We start from the raw sequence: 17,631 nt of genomic DNA on the forward strand, positions 1-17,631 counted from the left end.
TAGTTATGCCTACACGGCTCTAGGGGTCTGAACTAAATACCTGTAGCTTATAAAACGGGAACTTACCCTCCTGTAATACCAAGGAAGTACTTTTCAATTGTTACACAGTATTTATAAACACGGAGCTCTGGTAACTGTAGAAAATGCCTCAAGTAGATGTGCGGATTTTAATATGTACTATATGATTGAGGTCCTGCGCACGCATGTATAATATGGAATATTATTTACGCAGTTGCATTGATCTTGGTACTTAGACCTTTATGCCAACAGCACATTTAATACATACTTATAGCTATTATGAATTATAGCTGCGGCTGTGATGTATTATGACAGTTGGCTGACATTCCCTATTATAAAACCTTGCCTTTAGTTGCTCGTAAATTTGCCAGATTTTAACCATTTACACTGAAATTTCCTATATAAATACCCGCCTAAAGATAACGTCTCTTCCCAGCCGGGACGGCTCCGGGGGCCGGTCGGGGGCCGGCAACGCAGAGCTCGCTGCCGACGCCAACGGCTGCCGGTAGCCGTTATTCTGGGGAGCCCTACTCCTTCCTCCCCGCGCCGAAGGGGACGGTGACATTTGGCCAGGCGGCGGTTTTTGCCGTTCCTACGCAAAGCCTCCCACACCTGGCTGCCACCGTCCCTCCAGCCGCCCCCGAGGAGGCGAAGGGCAGCCGGCCGGCAGCCGCCTCCTGCCCCACCGCCCCGTGCAAAATGGCTCCGCGGCGGCGCCCGCCTCAGCCGGGGAGAGGAAGGCGCCAGATTTGAACGCGGGCGGAGCGCGGGGAGGGAAGCGGGTAGCAGGCGCCGAGAAGAACTAACGGGGAAGGCAGCCCGCGGAAGGGGCTACGCAAGCCGGCGAGCCGCCAAGCGGGGCGGCGGGACGGACAGCGCCTGAGCTTGGGGGCGCCTCACGGCCCCTCTTAGCGCCGGCGGGGACCCCCCGCAGGCCCAGCCTGGGTGCGGGGATGCCGGCGGGGCTGCCCCCGCGGCGCCTGCCACCACCCGGCGTGGCTGGAGGTGGCGTCCCCCTCTGCCCGGGCAGGGCGCGGGGCCCCGGGCCGCGGCTTCCCCCCGCGGCGGGCGGAAGGGGGGCGGCGGGGGAGAAGCCAGCGCCCCCAGTGCCGCTGCCGGGCATGCGCGGTGTCCCCGGAACATGGCGGCGGCGTGAGGCAGGCGACGGCAGGAGCCGCTTGACAGGCGCGCGAGCCGCCGTGGGACGCTAGCGACCGGCTTCCCGCCCGCCCCTTCCCGGTGAGTGGCGGCGGCGGCGGCGCCCGTCAGCTCCGGGCGGGAGAGCCCCGCGCGCGCCGCTGGGGGCGCGGAGTGGGTCGGAGCGGCAGAGAAAGGGAGGCGACGCGGGGGTCGTGCCCTCTCCCCGGGCTCCCACCGCCGCCTCCGCCGGGGGGGGGGGGGAAGGAGAGCGGCGGCGCCTTCTCCTCGCCCCCGCCGTCCCTGACCCTCCTCTCGGGAGGAGGCGGCAGCGGCTCTGGCCGGGGCTGCCCTCGGCTCCAGCGCCGCACGCCGCCTTCTCGGCGATGCCCGCGGCGGCGGGACCCGGCTCCCTCTGGGGGAACCTGCCGGGGCAGGAGCACGCGGTCGGGTGGGCGACGGTGCGGGAGCCGCCGCGGTGCGGCCGCTTCCCCTCGCGAGCCGGGCGGTGCGGCTCTTCCTGCCCTCCACAAAGAGAACTCCGCTCCGCTCCGCGGGGGAGGCGGCGGCGGCTCCCCGGGGAGCAGCGGGCTGGCGTAGGGCGCCTCCTCTCCGTGCCCGCTTGTCCCGGCGGAGAGCGAGGGGGACGCGCCGCCTGGGCGCACGGCGGCGGGAAGGTCACCGGGACGGGACGAGATGGCCCGGCCGGTGGAGGGGGGGGTGTCGGTGCCTGTGCGTGCGGCGGGGCCAGCAGCCGAGCCCCCACGCCAGCCCCCCGCCGCTGGCGTGACCCTGTGCCGGGGCCGCGTTTGACAGGAGCGCGGGGAGGACACGCCTCCGCCGCCGCGCCGTTACCCGCCGGCCGGGGGAAGGGGGAGAAGGAAGCGGGCGGGCGGGCGGCGGCGGTGGGGGGCCGCGGCGCTGCGCGAGGTCCTGCCCGACGCCGGGAGACGAAACCGTTAAGAGCGAAGCGATGCCGGGCGGGCGCGCGCGGCCTCGGCGCCTCCCCCGCTGCTGCTGGTGGTGGCACCGCGGCTCCGTCTGAGCGCTGCGTGAGGAGCGCCGGGCCGGGCCGGGGAGCTCGCTCGTTTGCGGCGTGTCCTGGCGTCCCCAGTGGGTTGTGCGCAGCTGAGCGGCCCGCCTGGCGCAATAAACTGGTTGCCGACTTCGGAGCAGATTTCTTGTGTAGTGAGCTGTCCTTTCTACGGATACGTGGTAATCCGTTAAAAAAAGCAATTGAGCAAAAAATGAAAAATTCGGTTGTGACACTGGTAAGGAGCGTTCTTGTCGTCGCCGTCGTCTGCGAAGTCAGCTCGCAAACCAGAGCGCGGTACTGCAGCGATTAAATGAAGCCTTTCTAAAGCTAGCTTGTATGCTCAGTTAGACTTCAGGACTAGGAGGCCACTTTCTGTGCTTTTAAAAATGTCCAAGTATTTATTTATTGCAATTCAAACTTAAAGCCTTTGTCTATGGTTATTTTCTGTTTCTCACTGGTTACTTAGGCTATAAAAGATGGCTCGAAATAATTGTGAAGCCTAAAAAGTGTAATGCAGTGGTTAGATACTGCTATCTCAGTGAGGTCTGGTAATGTAAACCTTGCTTGTGACTCATGCGTATTCTAACTAATCTAGGTTCGGTGATTAAACTTTACAGAACAAATAGTCTGTAGATCTGATTACAGCTTTTCAGAGCATGCTTTACCTGACCTGTAAACAACTTTTCTGTACAAGTTTGACTGATTATGTTTTTTTTATTATTCGAAGAATGGCAGTCTTAAAAGTTTGAACTTTTAAAACTTTCTTACTGCATCTCAGTTACGTAGAAGTGGCAAAGCAAAGTGGTCTGTTAGACAGTCACTGTCAGTAAGTACTACAGCACATGGTCAGGTGGGAAAAATAATAGTTAGGAAGGTGTTTTCTGTATTACAGTTATGTTTTAAGCTGTCATATTCACAGCAGGTAATAAATAAGAGTGTGAACAGCTTGCAAGTGACCAGTTCTCCGGGACCCACCATCAAGTGCTCTTCTGATGGCAGTAGCCTGCCAAACACTTGAGTGGGCTCCGTGGGGAGACTACTCGTACGACCAGACTGCTTGCTTTGGAGTAGGGGAAACTTTTTTCTTCCTTAGGGTATAATAAAATGTCAGTACTATTTAAGGATGATGTTGCTTGAATTGAGGTAAAGAAAAAGTGCTTTGGAAACACCTCTGCTGGTACCCTGTTTATGGGAAGTCTCACAGTTACGTAAGTAGGAGGCAATGGGGAAGAGTATGTGGTAAAACTGAAGTTCTGACCTTGAAATACTTAACGTTGTAAAGCTAACTGCCATATAACGTGGTCCATTTTTGAATATAAAAGTAATGTTTCCTGATTTTTGCTTGAAGCTTAGCTGGCAGAGTCGATGCTCCAGTTTTCTACTTCGCATACATAATGTAGTTTGTGTAATGTCTTGCAGGTCATCTGGTATTAAATATTTTTACAGTAACATTCAGATTCTGAAAAAAAATTTTAATTGCTTTTGGGTGCGTGTTATAGCTGCAAGTACAAGCTGCTTTCACACTAATTTGAAGCTGAGTAGCTATGCAAAGGTAACTTTTGGTTCTAATGTCCCACATCAGATTATTCTTACAGTTTGATTTTACGTTAAGTGTTGATCTTGACTTAGGGAAGTTCGGTGAAGGAACAGTGACAGACCTCTAAAATATGTTTCCTCATACTTGGTATGTATTACTACTTAGAATGTGCAGATGCCTTTTTTTTTTCCCTCCCCCGCTACGGCTCATTTTCTCCCTGCATCCAGATACAGTGCTCTAATGAGGTAGAGGTATTGTTTTCTGGATTAGCTACTTAAGTTCAAAAGAGGCCTTGGAGAGTGTTTCCATTGCAAAACCAAGCGTATCTGGCCACTAGTGTGAAATTCATAGTACTGAGAATGTATTGAATCCAACATCTATCTAAAAGTTGTATCGATAAAAAGACGACTCAGCTCTCCTCAAGAGGAGAGAACGTGAAAAAGGCTAAAGCAAACGTAGATAGCTCCTTCTGCCTTTTGCACGTGGATGTCCTTTTCTCATGAGTTTGTTTCATGTTTTTAAATATTCAAATAGTGTTGTGAGCTGAGGGTGAGCCATGTCTACTCCCTTTACTGTTGCAGTCAATCCATAATGGAGTGGATATAAGGGGGAAAATTAAGTCTTCAGTAATTATCCCTTGGCATTGAATAACATCACCAAGAAGAAATTACACTTGTCATTAACTGTCTGTGACTGCAGTTGACTTTGTTATTGGTCTGGGTGCATCTGCTTCAAACAAGGATGGGTAAAATGCAGGGCTTTTGCATGTTTTAAGATAGCCTTTTAAGATACCATTTGACACTGTAGTGTAGTGTTTTCCAAGAGTAAATATAGAACAGATTACAGCATGGAGACTAGTACAGTGCTTCAAGGAGTCTACAGAAGGGGGACTGTTAACCAGCTTCTTGACCTCTGCAGCTGCTGGGAATTTAAATTTTTATTTATTCAAGTTTTAAAGAAATAGCCTTAGGCATCCAATTTTAGTGCTAGTTACTTCTTCTAGAGATTAAAATCTTAATTGTAGAGGACTATGCTGTTAGTATTCTCTAAAATATAAGAAATGCATGGAAAACAGGCTAGGAGACCTCTGAGGTTTTTCTAGCACGTAGGAAGGCCAAAAAATCCTGTACAAAGTGGTCAAGGCTTAACAGAGCAATTTATAAATACAGAGCAGAAGAAATGCTAAATGTAAAATTATTTGTGCTTGCATGTTATAAATGTTTTCATTATATATAACAGTCTTGGTATTTTCTATTTTGACTTAATGTAAATTCAAGTCTCACAATATTTATTAGCATTCCAATATGATTTGGTGAATGATTCTTTTTGACTATAATTTGCATTTTGGTATATGACAGTGTTTTGCTAATACAATTTATATGGCTCCGTTGAAGACTTCTTTTAAGGTCTAAGTCTGATATAATTTGATGATACCTTGATTTAATGGTAGGTAAAAAACTTCCAAAACTATTTATATATAAGTTAAGTTTATCAGTCATCACTACAATGCAGAAGTAGTGGTGAGATGCATGTGGTGTATGTACACAGCTTATGATGTTTAAGTGGACAGATATTTCATTTGCTTCAGGTGAAGCCTCTAAAAACTGAAATGGTTGAGTCCTTAGGTGAGCTGTAGTTTCTTCTAAGAGAATATGTCTGTGTGAATGCCGCTGCGCGCGTGTGAGCATTTCCCACACCTGCCAGCTGACTGTTCTGAATGGACAGTGGTGCCGTGGCAGGCGCCCTGCTCCTGCGGCAGCGGCAGAGGTGGAGCAGCCCTGTCGCCTCCTCTTCCTGGCAGCAGCAAGATACGACCTGGTGAGTGACCAGCTTGGTTCGCGTGTGTGTGTGTGTAAACTCCACACATTGCCTAAAACTTGTATTCTTGTTTGTGATTTCTACTAGTATGTGTATTTATTGTGTCGTGGGGTGGGGAAGGGGGTTTTGTGCCAGCTGCTGCTTGTACAGGAGCCTTATGAAACAGTTCACGCTTGCAACAGCCAGCTGAGGCTGCAGGAGGTGGTGGGGATGGCCTCACGTATTTGAGCCAACGGTGAGCAGGCTGCCCATTTATTTTCAGCAGGTGTATAGACAGAAAGTAACTGGTGCATAAATAGTGATGATGATACTCGGAGGAACTTGCATGTCTTATTAGTCATTATTTTTTGTTAACAAGGACATATATATATATATATATATATATATATATATATATATATATGTATGGAGGAGAGTCAGGAGCCGCAACACAGCTAGTCAGAGAGCAACAACTACCTTTGCCAGCCTTCTTACCTGTTTTGTTTGGGCTTCTTCAGATACTCTCTTTTGTATATACAGGGTATTGGGCACGGGTGTATGCAACTAAATCATTTGAGGTAGGGGGGTAATACTATCTCCTACCTTTAGCAAACCTCTTCAAAAGATCCCTATCACAAAAAGTAACTTTCTTGGTTTAGCTTCTATGTCCTTGGAATAGGACAAAAAAATTTGGATCCAACACCAAGTGCTTACTTACTGTGTTTTTTCCATCTACTTTCTTCTTGCTTTTATGAATTCCTTCTAGGATAAGGTTAATATTGTGAAGGGAGTCTGCAGCTGTTATTTCCTTGCAGTTGGGCACCTGAAGATTGAGACAAGTTTTAAGATTTGCTGGATGCAGCTGTTCCTTAAAAAAGGAGGGGGGGGATTATGCTTGATACACTACAAGGGTGTGTGTGGTTCCTGCTGACTCCTTAAAGAGTTGAAATAGGACAAATCACTGTGTTTTCCTAATAAGCAAGCCTGATCTGAGTGTGTTTCTGAATTTCTCTGGAGAGTGTCTACATACATACATACCTCTTCCCACCTTCATGCCTGGTACTTTGTGTAGTCTCTCTCATTGGGACATGCTTAACACCTAGGGGCTGTGATCTCGTGTATCTGCTTTCTGAGTTATCTGATCTATCTTCTGATGGGATAAATAGTTCACATTCTTTTGTAGCTGATTGCTACATTGTTAATGGAATTATCATAATTCATTTTCTTGGGGTCATGATTTTACTATGCTGTATGCAGCGGTTGCCTGCAGTAGAATCTTAAGTTTGTGCTCTAAGGAATTGTCAGGTTCTGATCTTTCCAGTTTTTAAAAATTCAGGCTGTTTTTTTTTATATGATACTTCTTTAAAGTGACACCTTGAGTTTATGCAAGGTCTTTCTGAAACACTAAAATCTTTAACAAAATTTTACTGCTTTGTTTTAGTAGGAGATAGCCTTTTTGTCTCCAAAGGAAGATGCTCTCTGGATATCATGTATCCAGGCTAGTCTTAAAGTATTTCCTCAGATTTTTTAGAACAATGTCATATGCAGCTTCAGTATGAACAATGTTTTTGAATTGATAGTTTTTCCCCTGTATATGATGTACTTTCTGTGCAGCTCCCCATTGGTATGTTGTAATCTAAAAGCAAGTGAGGCATTGTATTGAAGGTAGATATCCTGATTAAATCATTTGGTTCTAGGCCTTCAGCTACACAAATCGGGTCAAATTTTATCTAAGATACCAAGGAAATCTTGTCTTTAGGTGAAAGAGATGAACTTCTCTAGTGGAAATTTAAGTTTTCTGTCTTCTCAAGGTAATATGATATCCCTTTTAGTTAGTTCAGGACTAAGCCTCGAGCCTGTCGTTATCTCTAGCAGACATTAGTTCAGGGAGCATCTGAAGTTTATAAAACCTACAAGAGAACCGCACCATTTTGATGAGGTACGTGAATGAGGTGTGTACCATTATTTATGTATTGTGTGGAATTTATCGTGGATTAACACAGGAAAGTTCAGGGAAACGAGCACAGTTCTAAGGGGCGCTTTTGAAAACCCATTTAAAAAGAACCGTTTGTAAAAGTGAATTTTTTATGTGGAGGAATGTGAAAGGGTATTAGAGCTGTTTGGTGAAACATGTTAGTGACACTGTCATATATTAACAGCTCAGAGATTAAAAGGGCTGCTAGCATGTTTGGCACTTTTGATATTAAATCTCTTGTACATATACAATATACTGGAGTGCTTTGAAGAGGCGAGCAGTTTTCTGGAAAGGTCAGAAGATACGAACTGGCTTTAATGATGAAATGAACAGCATTATAGTTACCTGGGAAATAATATCTGTATGTTGTGAGTAACGTTTTTCCTAGCTTGTTGTAGGAAAAAGGCTACCTGTATTAACGGCTGAATTTTCTGCGGTGCTCAACAGTATAAGCCCTGTGCGGCAGAGATGGGGGAATGGCACCTCCCTGAAGGAGGCAGCAGAAGGCTGGCTGCTCTGCCGCTGCCTGGGCTGCAGTGTTGGCACACAACCAGTTACAGAGCTGGGGAATAGGTGGGGGAGGCTGCCCCATTACACCCAGTCTCATCCAGTTTTGTATAATCAGGCAGTCGTCTCAGAAATTGGGACTGGGGAGGTGGACTTGCTTTGGGATTTTCAACCTCTTCCATTTTTTGAGGAGTATGGCAGATTCTACAGCTGAGTGCTTGCAGCCGTCTGGCCCTCCGAGCCGCTTAGGGCTAGCTTTTCTTGTGTGACCTGTCAACGCTTTGCTATCTGCAGAAATGTCTAGCGACACTGAACAGCGCTTACGAATGTTCGTGCAAACATTTTTGGCAATGTCTGTGTGGAAGATGATTCCGCTCCCTTATGGAAGGGGATGGAAAAAGGATTGTTTCTTTCTTAAAGAAATAAGAAGTGGGGAAGGAAAGCCATAACTACCAGTAGCGCAGGTATGCCCAGTGCAGTAGGGTGTGGGTGTGGCCTGGAATGCAGCTGGGCAGTGAGGGCTGCAATCAGCCACTGTGAGTTTTCCTCGGCTCAGAAACAGCCTCTGGAAGGGGAGGTATCAGGAAATTCCTTGAGGGTTAATTTAGTTTTGGTTTGTTTGTCGTGTCTGCGTGCGTGTGTGTCTGCGTGCGTGTGTGCGTGTGCACGTCCGTCCGTCCTGATTAGACACCAGCAGGCAGCATGTGGTACTCAGCATGTGGTACCAGTGTAGTTGTCCCATTCTGTAAAGGAGTGTATGTTGCAGTGTGTTAGAGCAGGAGACAGATGTGGTAAGGCAAGTTCTGCCTTTTTTAATGAACGCTGGTTGCTAGTCCCAGCCAGCATGGTATTGCTTGGATTCTCAGGAGAGAGGCAGGAGATGCTGTAAGCACTGGAGGAAGATGGTAGCAGAAGTATGTTGCTGCTGGCATTGAGTACAAGCAGGGAGAGGCAAGTGTCTTTTGCTTCAGAACGAGCTAACTCACATGAGGTGCTCGCAATAGACTGGTCATATGCAGAGATGTCCCAAGACTATTCTCTGTGTCACCAGTTAAAATAAAGCCATGCTCTTTATTTGTTTCTCATAGATTTTTGCACCAAGTAAAAGGTGCTTGTGTTTCTCTGGTTACTCTGTTGGATTAATAACAAATCTGGACCACAGGGATGGATGTCAGCTCTGTGATAAACGAATAGGGCTCTGTTAGATCATGTCTGAACCGAGCTTCCAGTTCTTTTAGAGTTTGGAGGCAATGTAGAAGGGAGGAAGCCAAAGTTGTCTAACAGGTTGTAAAATCCCTTTTTTGCCCTCCCTCCTCTGCTTGTCTTTCTGCCCCTAGCCCCCTTGTGTACACACACTCTCTCTTATTGCTGCATTTAAAACTGTTGGTATAGCTTGTTTTCTGTAAAAGACAAGTGTAGAAAAGCTCTATAGGGATCTTGAGCATCCCATTCCTTACTAGCCTCTGGGCATCTCTTACTGTGTTTGCAATAGCAATTTCTTTTCTCCCTTACCTGTTTTATTTGCACTGAGCTAAAGGTATGCTTGGCGCCTCACAGAACAAATAGTTAGAAAGCTCTCTTCTGTGTTCAGGGAGGCTGAGCTGACGGAAGAGAAGACGAATCTGGGTGTATAGAGAATTTCATGCAGGAATTCAGCTCATAGCCAGTGCTTATCATACAGGGGTTTTTGTGCATCATTTAATTGGTTTGTTTCAGGACAGAAATCTGAGTTTGATTTGAATGAAGTCAGGCTGAATAATAATGATGAATTATTATTTTTAGGAATGTGAATTATGTTTTTAGGAACAGCGCTCCAAGCTTGAAGAGGGGAGTGGAGAATAACAGAGATGATAGAGAGATGAATTTACCAAAATATTTAAACAATTTGTTGAACTCTTATGCTACTGTAAATATGTATTAGTAAATACGGTCTGACAAACAGTTTTACTTTAGATAGAAACATAAATGCTTTGAGCTATATTTTTTAATTTATTTGAATATAACATTAAAAATATCCTTTCATGTGGGAAGACTGGCATTTTAAGAATATTTAAAGCTGTTAATGGACTGGGTTCCAGCCGCCTGGCTGAACTGCTGACTTCACACATACCATTTCCTTTTTCAGGTTTTTACAACCCCACATCTTCAAACTTTTCAAGCAGGATGAGGGGGGTGAGGAGCTGTTTTTATTTTCCACTCATAGCCTTACAGCAGCTCTAAACTTTCTTTTTTGAAATTACTGTCAAGTTAGTAAACTATGAATCTACTTAAGATATTTCTATTATTAGTTGATACTGCCTATGTTATTTTACTGAGGCATTTGTTTTCTGCCATTCCCATAAAAGTATTCATTTCTTGTTTCAGGAAGTCTTGGGACAAATCCTTGGTCTAAATTCAATTAGTGTTGCTTTTTTAAATACATAATGCCTCACTCTGTACTGAATAATGCAGTCAGTATGGGTTGTAAAGTTATGATTTTGAGGTTTTGAAGTGTATGACTTACTGTAATTACAGTTGCTCATATTCTAAAGCAGGTTGTAAAATTACCTGCGTAAAGGACACAGTGTTTACAGATGGTATTTTACTGGTGACAGCTTAGAAGTTTGTTTATGTTAATTATATGATAAATAGTGAGTTGTGCACTGTCAATGTGTTTCTAAGAAACTTTGCAAGTACAGAAAATCGCGTCTTGATGTTAGGGCAAATGACATTACAAAATGCTCTTTTTTTTTTTTTTTAAGCAGTAATTACCTACTCACTTTCCTTAATACCACTTAAGAAATATTTGAACTTTGTTGTTATAATAATACATATAGCTACCTAATATTTGCTCCTATTGAAAGCTAGTAAATTTGACAAACGCCTAGCTCTGCTAGCTCTGTTTTTATCAACTAGAGAAGGTGTTCTCATCTATCAGTTCTTTAGAAGGTCTGCCATGTGAAATACAGAAGTTAAATTTACTTTCCTTGAAAGATTCTCACTCTTTTTACAAAAAAGGTGGACTAAAAGGGATTCTAATTTAGACTAAGTTTGTCAGAACACCTACTGATTATATACTTGTGTGTATAAATGAAAGAAAACCTAATCTTTACTATTGTTTTGGAATGGTAAGTGTGTAATGATAAATAATGCTGATTTTTACAACTGCAAAGCTTGTGTTACATTTTATAATCTTATGATATATTTGTGCAAGTATAATTCTTTTTTAATACTCAAAATCTTAGTTTTCTCTAATGATGGAGCAGTATGTTCTGAAAGGTGCTTACTGATTACCTCTATAACAGAAATTAAGGACACGCGCTGTTGTGTCTTAAATTATGCTCAATGAGTCTGCATGCTAAAATATGCATTAGGTAACTAGCCTGGAAGTAGTTTAAAGTTATACTTAAAGTTTATAGAAATTTATTTAAAGTTATAGAAATATTATTTTAAGTCTCCTTCTGTTTTTTCATCTTTTCAGCCTCTTAAGGACTTGTGAAAATGATATGAAACAGTGTTTTTATTTAAAAGATAGACGATAGGTAATTAGGTTTAAAAATCTATTCTAAATTTGTGAAGAATAACTTTGAAGGAGTGCAACACTAAAAAAAAAAAAGAAATTCACACTTGTTTTGGAAACTACTCTCCTCGCATATTGGGCTGTGTTTATGTACGTCTTACCCCTACATAGAAATTGCAGTCAGAATCATGACTGTTGCACTGTATGTTAGTGCACAGAGGAGACCGTGAAGGTGCCTTCCACGGAGGGCTCTCTGCAGTGTTGTCTCTAACAAATGGGCAGAAGGAGGGGAGGAATGGTAACAGCAATAAGAGCATGGCGATACTGGCCAGCAGTTATAACCGGTAACTCTTATGTTTCTAAAGCTAATAGCATTTCAATGGTGGATGTAAAAGCAAAGTGTAGGTCTGGCCTAAGTGAAAGATCAGGAGAGAATATTGGCTTGTTTGTATTGTGCCTTTTCTTTGCTCTTAACTGGTTTTGCTGTTTAAACTATATATAATTCTTTTCCCCCTTGCATATGGGGGTTTGATCTAGAGTCATCCGTGGAAGAAAACGAATTAAGAAAGAGAGGGGAAAGTATAACTCCCTGTTTGGATATAGTCTCAAACATGACTATTTCAACCTAGAATTAAGAAGATCGATATTTCAGAACAGATTTCTTACTGGTTTCCTCCTCTGAGTTCTGGATGTCTCACAGCTTTGTATCTGTGTAGACAAATAGCCTCAGCCCTTGCCCAGCTGCGCCTGCCCACTGATGTCTGTGCCTTCCTCCTCCAAGGAACGTGGAGCTGAGCTCTGAGTTACTCCGTTCATACCAGTGACAGGGTCAGAAAGAAAGCTGCCCCTAACATTGGCTTCCCCGTCTTAGCTCTGAGTCTGAAACGCTGAGCCATTAACATAAAACCCAATCATTTTGCCGGGTACTAAGCCCACAACGTCCTTGGTGCTTAGGCTTCTTTTAAATATTACGTTTATCTCCATAATTCTGTGCTGTACGTTTTTATGAGCAGGTATGCTGTCAAGATAAACTTGCTCTGCAAGGCTCTAAATATGCATGATTTTTTCAGAACATTTACCTGGTTAGTTTGGTTGAATGACTGGCTTAGAGCAAGAAGTATAATGGAGATGTGTATTAGACAAAATACAGAATGATTTTGACATTTTTCTGTAAAATAATAGCTTCTTTGAAATGTAGCAGTACATGCCCTTTGAATATTTGTTCCAAAATTAGAAGAGCAGTGTCAGACAGGAAACATGTTTTCCATCCTCATTTCTGATATCTAGTACTACGTAGTAGCAGCTCAGAGAGGATGGTTTAGGCTTGTGTACTAATATATTTCTTTTTTGTTAAGGACTCGCACAGTGGGAGGTGGCTAGTAGAAATGATTTGGGACTTGACAATAAAAACCTTAATGAAGAAATAAAGGCAGATAAATGCTTTCCATCTGATCTTAAAACAAGTAACTGATGTAGGATAAGCGAAGTAAAGAAGGAATAAAAATGAATTTCAGGATAATTTGAAACCTAGATATAAATATCCTGTTCCTGAGAGTGGGGATCCTGCACAGCTCTTTTAATTAGAAATATTCTAATGGTAAATCTAATGTGATACTTCTGTTCGTGATTTTTTTTCCTAGCTTTTCAGTTCCTGAAGTTTTCAGCAAACAGTTTCTCACTGGTGTCCCCACACAGGTTCTGTACTTCCACTCCCTGAATGGTTGCTTTTTGCCTGTTTTCTGTATGTGACTGACAAATGTTGCTCTCAGCTTGGGTTTTGTACCTTTGCTTTTCATTCTATTCCTTTGTGCCTCCTAACTCAACTACCCTTCAGCCTGGCCATTGCATTTCTATCTTTGTTTGTTCAGAGGTTCCTGGCCTTGTTTTGTTGCATTTTTTGCAGCTTTTAGAAATGAAGAGATTAGATTACTTTCTTAACCGAAACTTTCTGTTCACTCGCTCTATTTTCTTGCTGAGTTCCATGTACAAGAATGCCTTGAGCTCCATGCTTTCTCTATAAGTTTTGCAAAAAGTCCCTGGAGGCTTCGCCCCCATATTTGCTGGTTGTTCTCTTCTGTCCAGGGCAGGGTGGGCTCAAGTGGCTCGAGTCAGGCTGATGATACTGAGAGCAACATGAAAGGACTTGTGTTGGTTAGCAAAGGACATAACTGCCTTGCTCACAGTTTGCTACTTAATTATGTGAGGTGATCAAGAGCTGTTTCTAGGTCTGCCCCTGCAAAAGAAGTTCACTTTGTTTCAGACTGGCGCAGCTGTGTTTTGGAAGAAACTGGCTTTCATTGTGTTGTTTTTCAGCAACATGCAGTGGTTGCTAGATAAGAGGCTCAGAAATACCTTTCTTGAGTATGTCTTCTGTGGCAGATAGCACTATCTACAAGCTAGCTTAATAGTGGCTCTGAATTGACTACAGAAGGTGAAAGTAGGTTTTCGGTAGCGCCTCTTCCAAATAGAAATATATTGTATTCCTGCTGTTGGATTTGCCCTATTTTGAACAGCACTTTCAGAACTTTCAATTGTCTTATATTTTTAACAGGCTCATGGGCATGCTGTAAAACAGCCTATCTGGTACAGCACAAGCTAATGAAATGCTGGAATCCTTTTTATGTTCTGACAGACGTTCCAGTTGTGCTAAACTTGATGACTATCACTGCAGGGTTGGAATCTTTATTACTGCACCAAGTGCAATCTGGTACTTGGAACAAAAAGATAAAAACCATGCACTGTTTTAAAGTAATCTCTAAAAACAGCTACTTTGACTCTGCATCACCTTTCACAATTTATTATTTAGAGAGTAAAAGCTTTGAATTTTTGGGGGAGTCTACAAAAGTATCAAGTATTTCAAATTTATTTGATGGCTTAAAAGGATTTCTGTTCTTAATCCTGCCGATCACTTATGTGAGTGCTATTGTGTAGTGAAAACTGCTTCCTTTATACTAGTATTCAGTTTTATTTATAACCGCTTTCAAGTCTCTATCTTTTGAGTTTTTGTAATAACTGTGCAGCATGTTCACACACAGTACTCGCACTAAAAGAGTTTTTCATTTATTGGTATTTTCAAAACCATATTTAACTTTAGCCATGGGACTTGCAATGTATAAGTATTTTCATCATGCAGTCCATCATCATAGTGTACAAGTTGATCTAAATTTTGCAGAAATGTCCCAGTTTAAGGAAAAATACTCATCTGTATGACACCTCTTTTGTTATATGCAGTATGTGTGCGTAAATTATTATGGCATGTGTTTATAAGATTCAAGAAATTCCAAGCAGATACCTTGCTTTTCAACTACTGTGCCTTTTATGTAACATTGAAAAGTGTGGCTTCTAAAAATGTTGCCTGTAGCCAAACTTAATTTCGGAAAAAGTGTGCACATATTTAAGTTTAAAAAATCTTGAACTTTTGATGATGTTAACTTTAACCTCATAGGAATTCCTTGAAAGGAATTGGTCACAAATGATAGTTCAGAACTTTTAGTATCTTTTTACCCATTATTACTTGAGTAGTGGACGGAAAAGGATAATAAACTTGATGATTTTGTTGCTTCCATGCTGAAAAGTTTCAAGTGAGTTTGATTTCAACTGAACACAATCAAAATTTGAAAAATTGGATGGTGCAGTAGAAAATCACAGTAGCAAAAGAAAAGACAAGGAGAAACTTGCTTTTGGTGTTTTACAGTGGTTTAACTAAGTTGGCACTTCTGGTTTCTAAAGCCTACGAGGATGTGGATCACTGCTTCTATCTGAAGTCAGTATGCCCCTGACAGGTTTTCTCCACTGTGGTACGAGTTGTGATGGCAAGTGGTATCAGTGAACAATTATGCCTTTGTGTAGATTTCTTACATCAGTACTTTTTTTCCCCCTTCTGCTGTAGTTCTGAAGTACAGTGCGCTTTAGCCAAAGGTGTTTGCGGTGATGATTGTTAAACTATGCATGTGTGAGACGGGAGGGTCTGTCTTCCATTTTTCAGTAATGTGTTTTTTTTTGGGGGGGGGATAAAGTATGTTTTGTACCTTTCTTTGCATTAGCAACCCACTGAAAATACAAACCATTAAACAATGAACGGTCTAAAACAGTGAAATAAGTTCGGTTTCTTCTGTACCCTTGCCACTTGGATATTTCCATTGCTTACACAGTGTTCCTCTACAAATAGCTTGTTAAACCTGTCCTGCTTTAAACCTGCAAGATAATTATAGACCAATACAAAAAAATCTTCCTTTCCAAAAGAAATCCCAAACCCCAAATCCCAACAACCCCCTCCCCTAACATGTTGTATTACTACTCCACAGGAAACTGTTGTGCTGAAAGGAAGAATTAACTGGTCTTTCAACTTCAGCCTTTTTATTGTGAGAGGAAAGATCACAGAAGTGTTACCATGGGGAGAACAGCAGTTAAAGGTAAGGCCTGGTAGCTTTTAGAAAATAGGGAAACCGTTAACTCCTTTTTTTGAAGGTGGTGGCATATTACTTGATAATTACTACACTGTTGTATTGAAGAAGGGAGGTTATATATTAAACACAGATAGGTTCATACCTTACATCATTTTAGAGTAACTATGCTAAATTTAGCTGATCTTGAAGCTGTTCTATACAATTTAGTGAAAGCAACTTTGTCCTCTGACGGTCTGGAAACGATTGTCCTACTTTAAAATTGAAGAGTGTGTCTAGATGTGATATTAAATAAAAAGTAGTCCTTTATTCTGTAACTACTGCTTAATTTAGCAGGAGGATAACTGGTAGTGCTAGGAATCAAATTTTACCACAACAAATGGCATCAGCAGCTATCTTTCACAAGCTCTTAAAGATAAAATGAACAGTTTGTTTTAAGAAATTTATTTACAAACACACAGTGTACCATGAAGGTTTGATTTCTGCTGTGTCATCTCTAGAGAAGTTAATCATGAATTAACTTAAGTGTTAAATTAAAGAATGAGACTTAAGAAGTAACGAGTGTGTTTGGGTTAGTGGAACAAAGAGAATGTAATAAGAGAAAGGGCTGCTGTCTGAAGCTGGGTTGCTGCTGCTTTTCAAAGCTTTCAATTGAGTAGCCGTCCCCCATAAAACATTGCTAACACTTTTGTGTAACACTCTTGAGCTTTCTTCTACCTTCAGCCCAAGTTGCTTTATGTGCTTGTGTGCTCCCTTGGTAAATAATTGTCTCTTGCTATAATAATAGCAGTGGTCATCCATTTAATTGTTGCACCAGGAGTTTATGGAGGAAGCCTACCCCCTTCTCTTGTAGATTTTCTGCATGGCTGTTTTCTAAATATACTAAAAGAGACACTCTGTTCCTGGCAGATAAGATAAGATAACCCCCCTGGGAAAGCACAAAAAGAAGTAGAAGGAGATGTCTCAGATTCACTCAGTCTTGATATCTTCCACTGTGTGCACTGAGTTTTGGTGAAGCTAAAAGGTGCTTGCAGCCCTGTGTGTTAGGGAGTGAAGGTGGCTGGCCTGTTCCTGGGATATGATAGGTTGTAAGAGACTTGGGCCCATCTCTGTGTAGGAACACTGGAATGTCTTAGTAACTCGCCTTCAGATGAAGCTGTATGGCATGGGAAGATCAAATGCTTTTGTCGCCCAAAGGTGTTTAACATCTGTCAGGAAGACACAAAGGATTTCTTTAAGAAAAGTGGTCTCCTGCCGTGTTTTGAACACAAGCCAGTGTAGAAGACTTTAAGAAATAGCTGTACAAATCCTGAAAACATGACTGCCAGCTGCTTTGTCTTCCACAGTGGACAGCAATAAAATATGCAAGTCTTAGAAGACGAAAAACATATGCCTCCTAATGTAGCACACTACTCTTTTTGTCTCGTAAAAACAAATGCTGTCTAAAGAGGTGTTTGCCAGCATACGGACAAAGTTATTGTCCTGTTGGTCAAAAGCTTAACTCTTCCCAGAAGGCTGTGTGTGTGTGTGGTGTTTTCTTTTTTTTTTTTTTTTTAGCAGCTTTTTTAGCAGCTTAGGCAAGAAAGTTCAATATAGCAGTATTTAACAGGAAACATAAATTGGCCACCAGGACTATCTTTTACTAGACTTTATGTTCTAAAGGTGTCTCTTCTGCTTGTAATTCTTTTTGTCTCATTCACAAGCCAGTAAAGATAGCTTTGT

The 17,631-nt window shown here is 42.9% G+C and overlaps 1 protein-coding gene across 13 annotated transcripts in view; it reads left to right on the top strand.

Moving 5' to 3' along the window:
* The first annotated feature begins 1,113 nt into the window (after positions 1–1,113).
* The window catches only part of SCML2 (Scm polycomb group protein like 2), a 75,120-nt gene continuing 58,602 nt past the window's right edge, over positions 1,114–17,631 (top strand). For 3 of the 13 annotated variants that reach the window (XM_026120755.2, XM_026120751.2, XM_064499473.1), the window contains exons 1-2: positions 2,081–2,485; positions 15,811–15,918. Coding sequence is in view for 4 of the 13 variants with exons in the window: in XM_064499473.1 (XP_064355543.1) it covers positions 15,897–15,918 (22 nt within the window). In the remaining 9 variants the exon portion in view is untranslated. Of the gene's footprint in view, positions 1,258–1,600; positions 1,617–2,070; positions 2,486–5,977; positions 15,919–17,631 lie in introns of those variants that run through there. The other 10 variants (XM_026120749.2, XM_026120758.2, XM_064499487.1 and 7 more) reach the window with 9 other exon arrangements.

The sequence above is a fragment of the Dromaius novaehollandiae genome, chromosome 1 (genome assembly GCF_036370855.1).
Source record: "Dromaius novaehollandiae isolate bDroNov1 chromosome 1, bDroNov1.hap1, whole genome shotgun sequence".
Classification (NCBI taxonomy): Eukaryota; Metazoa; Chordata; class Aves; order Casuariiformes; family Dromaiidae; genus Dromaius; species Dromaius novaehollandiae.